Source organism: Charadrius vociferus, unplaced genomic scaffold, assembly GCF_000708025.1.
Source record: "Charadrius vociferus isolate BGI_N301 unplaced genomic scaffold, ASM70802v2 scaffold142, whole genome shotgun sequence".
Taxonomy (NCBI): Eukaryota; Metazoa; Chordata; class Aves; order Charadriiformes; family Charadriidae; genus Charadrius; species Charadrius vociferus.
This window is the reverse complement of record NW_009647025.1, coordinates 953,735-960,727: the sequence shown is the minus strand read 5'-3', so window position 1 is coordinate 960,727 and position 6,993 is coordinate 953,735. Positions and strand designations below refer to the sequence as shown.

Sequence of the window (6,993 nt, the reverse complement as noted above, 5' to 3'; positions counted from 1 at the left end):
GAGGGCGGCGGTGCCGCCGTGGTTCATCGGGGCGGTGAGAGCTGCGGAGAAACGACGGCGATAAGGGTCGGGCCGCCAAAAAGCAAAACAGCCCCGCTGCCCCCCTGCCCCCCGGCGAAGGTGCCTGGTGAAATACCAACTGAGAGGTGCTGCTGGGAAAACCGGTGGTAGGTACTGCCATCCCAGTTGTTAGCGGGGATATATCTTCCCTTGCTGACAGAAGGAAAAAGAAACGAAAGTCTTACTATGCTTAGTTAGGAGAGGAAAGATTTCTTGCCAATCACCACTGCATGCCCGGTCTATGGCAGCGCGTATTTGCAATATGCCCAGTTAGTGCCTGCGCTGGGACCACCCATCCATCTTCCCCCCTGTCAGGAGGGGAAAGGAAAAGTGCCCCATTGCCAGCCTTCCCCCGCACCGGCTCCCACTCCCACTGCCTTCGTTGCCCCTTTTCCAGAGGAGAAACTGGACATCCCCCATCCCACCAAACCTGCCGCCATTGAGGCTGCCCCCGAGGGATGAGAGACATGTGCTCAGTACCACAGGCCGGGGATGCGGGACTGAGTCTGCTTCCAGCGAACCAGAGGAGCACACAGAGGCTGTCTGCTTCCCCTGAAGCAGAGCAGGAGCATGTCCCCTGCTCGGTTGTTAAGACACCCTGGTTTAAGGTGGCCCTCTGTAAGGAGTCTGGGCCTCCAATCTTCAGGTGCAGGTGGTGCCGAACCTCTGCAGCTCTTGGTGCTCTGAGACCCCAGCAACACTAGGTATGGTTGTGAAGGAAAACACTTCCCATACACAATAAAAGTGAATTGTCAACATTTTGCAGGCATGAAAAACAGATGTGAAACTCACACCTTCTTTTTCCTTAGTTTTATTCACGTGCTGGAGCCTGTGAATGAAAGGACAGCTCTTTGACTGGAACTTACCACGCTGTATCATTTGCTTGAAATGGGCATCATACCATAGCTAGCATTGCTCCCCGTTCAGTAGGGCTGTGCCTTTCAGCAAAGTATTGAGCAGAAAAATATCATCAGTTAGGTTAACTTATTCTCTGTTCATGCCTAACATTATTTCTGGGAAACAGTGAAATGTTACTTTTTCCTATTAAGACTTTGTTCCCTAACAATGTATGTGCTGTACGGTAAGGTGTGACAGTGGAGCTGTCTTCCGCTGGCTGTTACTGGCTTTGGCTCAGCTATCACGAAGACGCTATATAATATGCTAGAAACATGGAAGAAGATAGATCTCCTACTGCCTTCTCGCATGTTAGAGAAACAAATACCATGGCTCCATGTGAAAACCACATTGCATCAGAAATAGATTAACTGTAATCACCACATACAGTATCTAATAAATGATACTGTTTCCTGCCTTCATCATATCTGTGATACTTTTCCTAGAGATAGAAACACAATCACGAGCAGCTCTTTCCTTTTTCAGATCAATTCCAAATATCTCCTGTGGCTCAAAAATCTAGAGAACCTGTTTTGTTTTTGAAAAGTTATAAAGTACAACCTGGGCTGTGCATTCAAAACATCCTTAATGTAGGTTAGATTAGAAAACCAGCGGTTTAGCTACTTAGTTCAGCCTCCAGAAAAAAGATACCTGGGTCTTAAAGTAAGAGCTATACCTTTACTTCAAGAAGTTTCTTTCAAGACACGTGCCAGAGAGATGCCTGCTCAAGTGCATGTGTCCATGGTGGGTCCCTTGCTTTGTGGTCACAATCGTTCCACTGCCATTTCTCTAAAATTAAACCCATGTTTCAAAAAAAAAAAAAAAAAATCCCGTAGGATGAAGTGGAGACTCATACACATACCCAGGAAGTTCACTGTTATATACCAAACACTATATTTTGTAATAGGGGATTTTCTGCTCTTTTATATTTATGCAATGCTCTTGTTACATTTTAGATGGAGCAAGGTGTGCCTTATTGCCAGGTCTCCTTTCTCCTCCTCAGGAAGGGCTGAGATTCAGGGATGGCGAGTGGTCATGAAGCTTCTGCCGCTTTCAGTAGGACACAAAACCGAAGTAAGAGCAACTCTAAAAGCTAAAGCAGCCCCTCGCACATTTTAACTACTCCCCCCTCAAATCCAGCTATAGGGTTTGCCACATGAGGAAAGAGGAAAAAAAAACCACCACACCCATAGGATATGCTACGCACATCTCCGCAGGAGTCGTGCTGACTTTCAGCATGAAAAGGCAGCTTTCCTTAGCAAGCAGGAAGATGTCCATTCTGCGGCTTCTGTTATTAGTATGCGGACATATTACCAAGCTACTTTTATCATCTTCTTCCACTCATCCTGTGGCATAAGTCTTTGCAACTATAGTGAGATCTGGTTTGTTGTTTTTTTTGTTTTTTTTTTCAAAAGTCTGTTTAACTGTGACTAGGCAAGTTCATGGGCGGGGAAAATTTGAGTTCTTACACAACTGGAGGATACAAAACCCCCCATAGTATTAAGCAATGAACATGTTTGCAAGGAAGAGGATGATTTCTTCAGTTACTGGAAGTAATTTTTTAAGTGCCTATAATTCCCAATGCAACTTAAAAATAGTTTTAAAGGGTCTCAAGCTGGTATTTCAATAATTCTCAGTTTCTTTCTTGCAGCAACAGCCTTAAGTCAGGAGAGAAGATCTACAATTATCTTTTCTTCATGCTTTCACTCTGTTTCCCTGTGCCTCAAATCAGACTAAAGATTTGAATATAAGCTTTGCATGTCTACTAATGAAATCATCAAGATCTCTCAGAACTCCCAGAATAAATTTGTTTTTTTTTCTTGCAGTAAAGAATCATCTTAGAATGTACGAAACTCATTCTTCATGGGTTTTACAGGAAAAAATGTAAGTCTATCACAATATGCAACAGATTTGATTTACTGTGGCAACAAGTATTAGGAGGACTTTTTTTAAGGCATTGTTTAATCTCCGTTCACCAACTTGGAGTTTAGTCCAGTAGCTTTTAAACTAAACTTCAACAGTGCAAGAAACTATTCAGAGCTGCTGATTCAATGTACACCACTCTGCACTTTCCGTTTTTCTTATTAAATATTTTATTTCATTTGTAGACATAAATATGTGCAAAAAATAAACTAACAAAAAAAACATGTACACAGTTTTATCAAAAGCATTGGTGAGTGCTAAAAATATGCAGATGAAATGAAATACATTTTATTCTTCATTGATTTATGCCCACATGCTGGCCCTTGGAGGTTTACGGTATTTCTCTACAAATGCACTGTTCCATTGCACTGAATGGCAGTACCTACAGAGTAAACAACTTTGTCTTCTCAGTAGCACCAAAGCTACTGGTAATGATGTCAGAACACCCTCCTTTTTCCCACTTCAAGTTTGAAGATTGGGTTGTTGGGGAGGTACTCAGGCAAGCATAATAATGATATCATCAGGACATCATTGAACATCAAAATATCTTCTAGTTTAGAAGATCAGTGTTCCTTGCTCTTCCACGTTATCACAGACAGGTGCTTCAGCAAAAGAGACTTTCCATTTCTGAGAAGAGTTATCCATTTAGCTTCTGTGTTTGTAAAAAAGCCTGCCTGGTAAAGAAGCATTTCCCACTAGGATATGAAAACTTGGAAGCTGAATTTATTTTGCTGTTTGGTTATATCAATATAAGTAGTAAGAAATGTATGGGCGGTTTTTCACATACAAAATTTGTGTGCAAAAGATCAGAAGGGAAACTTTTAATTGCGATTGGTGAAGGAAGATGGCTCTGTGCATCTCCTGAGGAAAACTCCCAAATGCAAAATATTTGAAATGTTTAAATATATTTATTAAAATAGGTACAAATAGGATCAGAGATTTTAAAAAAAAGTCACTAGCCTCTGAAAAAATGTCCTGCATTAATTCAAAGGATAGCAGTAGATCACAGTGTATCAGGAAGCCACTTAGAAATATTATAGTTGGAAAACCTCCAGAAGCAGGAGCTATAATCACTCGCCAGACCTTATGAATCCACGCTTCACTGACAATGCTCAGTGGTTTCCAGGGCTGCAAATTTTCTATTCCCTCCTCATATTCCAAACCTACTGCAGGCAGACTCTCCTTACACAAAAGGAGAGATTACTTTTAAGCTTGAAAAGAGAACTGAAATGACATTAGAATGTTTTCTTTCTTCTTCAGGTGTACTGAAGAAATATGTGTATTTTCTTTCCCAGGTGGAGATTCCTCTTAACAGGAGAAAAGCCTTAGTTTTTGTACACCAGTAAAATGGAATGTTAATAGCTTTAATCCTTCATGTTATTTAAAATATCTATTAAAAAAAATCCATATTAAATCAATGCTTATAAAAAAATAAAAGTCTATTGACAGGATAATCCTTCCACTAAAACTTCTTGTGTGCATGTGCCAGCATAGGAGACCCTAAAAGGCTTTCTTTAGCCCCCAACTGTTGTCTTCTTGTGGGGGATGCTTCTGCAGAAGGCCACTGCATGCATCTTTTCTGGCTGAAGTGTTAATTGGCAGAAAAATGTATCAGAAGCAAAGCAGCATGGCAGTTTTGAAATTAAGGGTACAGAGAGTGGCTGAAGTTAAAAGTCAGTGAGATGCCTCAGTATTGCAGTGTTCTAGCCACCTTGACAAAGTTGTGGGTACTCAAAATGGAGAAAAGAAACCACTTGCACACAAACGGAGAATAACGTGCGTATTATAATTTAAGGTGCAGTTACTTCTGTTAAAATTCCTGACAGATGGAAATCAAGTTGAAATAGAAACTAGTTCTGTGTCCTACTCCTGTTAACAGGCTCAGTATTTTGTCAAATGAACAGAGCAAAAATCTGTTCAAGTATTTGCATCGAGCAGGCTCCAAACTAATTAAGATTGAAACCTCCTGATTCTGTGGTGTATTGTGTCGCTCCAGGCAGTAAGGCTGCACCGCCTGCAGACTCACTTTGACAAACACGAATAAAGTTACGTTTTGAAATTTCTCATCTTCCCTAGGCTACGTTATCAGCCCATCATTCATTCCTCTTTCTTGCCTATCTGAAACAAGTATTGCAGAGATATTCTTGCACCTCCAGTTACAGCAAGAGAGTACATTTCAATTAAAAATAGATTAAAAATAGTTTTATCAACATTTCTAGCAGCTGTCAAATAGAACAGCCTTCAGCACATTTTGGAAAAGGCAATGAACAAAAAACCCTGCAAAACAGCCCCCCCATTTCTAGGGGTTGTCATTACAGAAAAGTCACTGGAAAGAACACCTCATTTTGAAGACATTTGAGTCAGTCTGTGATAGCTTCAGTGGGATAGTCACTTTCTGCAACAGGATAAGCAGCAGCAGAGGATTGTTCTGAGGGGGTGTTTTCTTCTATATTCCAAAGCTTTTTTCACTTGCTCTTTAGCATCTCCTACATAGTCCTCAACATTTTGCATATTTATCTCAATGACATCGAAGGTGTCCGCCTGTTCCTCCACTAGCAGGCCCACCTGCAGAAAGAGCTCATGAACTTCCTTGATGCGACCTTCTAACTTCACCAGCTCCTTATGACGTGTCTCTATCTCATTCAAGGCTGAGCGAGCCCCCTTAACATCCGACAAGAGATTCTCAGAAAAGACGTCCCACTTGCCTTGCTCAATCATCTCCTCAATCTGGTTGCCAGAAACTTCCTTGCCCATGATCTCTAGCTGCCGCTGAATTCGAATTTTGCAGTTCTCCCGTTGGTTCATCTCTGTTGCGTTGTATTCAAACATAGCTTTCTGGAAGGCGTGCATGAGGTCAACATAGTGGTTCTTCGCTACCCTGGCAATGACAGACATAGCCCCGTATTTCGTTATTGCATCCTCGCTGAAATCTCTCATTATCTGGAGTTTCCTATGGATGCTTTCTCCACGGGCCTTGATGTCTCTGGCAATACAATTAGTATCTCGTTTGATGCTACTGATACGGCGCATGGAAGTAAGGAAGCGGCTGTTTTGCTTTCTGAGCCGCTTGACATCCTCTTTTAGGTGGTCATTTTCTGTCCGGATGTTCTGTATGTCTTTATGAAGAATTTCCAAGGCATAATCAGTCTCATAAAGGAGAACATCACGGGGTGAATTTTCATCATCCTCACTATCAGAAAACTGTTGGTTGTGTAATCTGGCAAATTCACGCAGCTCATTTAACCGGTCTTTCATCCTGCCTGGAGAACAGAGGAACAGAAGGAAAGAAGTTTAAAGTAAATAAAATACTGGTTAACAAGGGTTGAAAGTTCATAACTAATAATTACATCATAGTTATAACTACAACATAGATAGCTACATCAAAAATAACCCAAAATATGAGATTTTAAATTTGTTCACAGTATTTTATACAGTGATAGATCTCAGATCCAGAACTCTGGTGCTAGAAACTACAGAGCTTAGAAACTAAAAAAGTACAAGAGAGAAGACAAATCCTGAAGACAAATCCAAAAGAATAATAAGAAAATCCCCAGTCCCCCAAAAATGCCTTTCACTTTCAGAAAAAAACAAACTCTTGAGCAAATAATAGGAAGCCTTCAGCTATTGGTATGTGTAAATATGTTAATAACTGAACGCTTCCCACCACTGCTCCCTCAAGAAATCTCCTCTAGATCTTAACCCTTCATTACATCAACGGCCTCAAATGTCACAAGTTCTCTGCCATTCTAAGCTTGCTTTTCCTGGGAGAAGAGCAGGAAGCCTCTCAGAAACAGAAATGGCATTTATCAATACAGTTGGGAAAGAAAAGTTTTGAGAAATGGTGTGGAAAGCATCAAGACAGAATAAAAAAAAATAAAAATAGGAAGGGCAAGTTTAGGGTCTCTAGATGCTATCATTGATCGTAGTGTACCAGGCATCAAACAAAACAACACAGCAATAGCAGCATTTTTTAAGTAAAACCATCCATCCAACCCTTCTTTTTTGTATGATGGAAACATCCTACTGAAGGAATAAAGCAACACTATTGTTACAGATCAGGATCTGCTTTCTATGTGTTTGCCTCAAATGTACTTAACTACAAGTTTCATTAAAAAG

General features: G+C 40.9%; 1 protein-coding gene across 1 annotated transcript; it reads right to left on the bottom strand.

The window, feature by feature from the left end:
- Nucleotides 1-5,265: 5,265 nt before the first annotated feature.
- On the bottom strand, nt 5,266-6,132 carry STX11 (syntaxin 11). The gene has a single exon (XM_009895521.1). It carries the CDS (start codon nt 6,130-6,132, stop codon nt 5,266-5,268), a length of 867 nt encoding a protein of 288 aa, XP_009893823.1.
- Nucleotides 6,133-6,993: the final 861 nt, after the last annotated feature.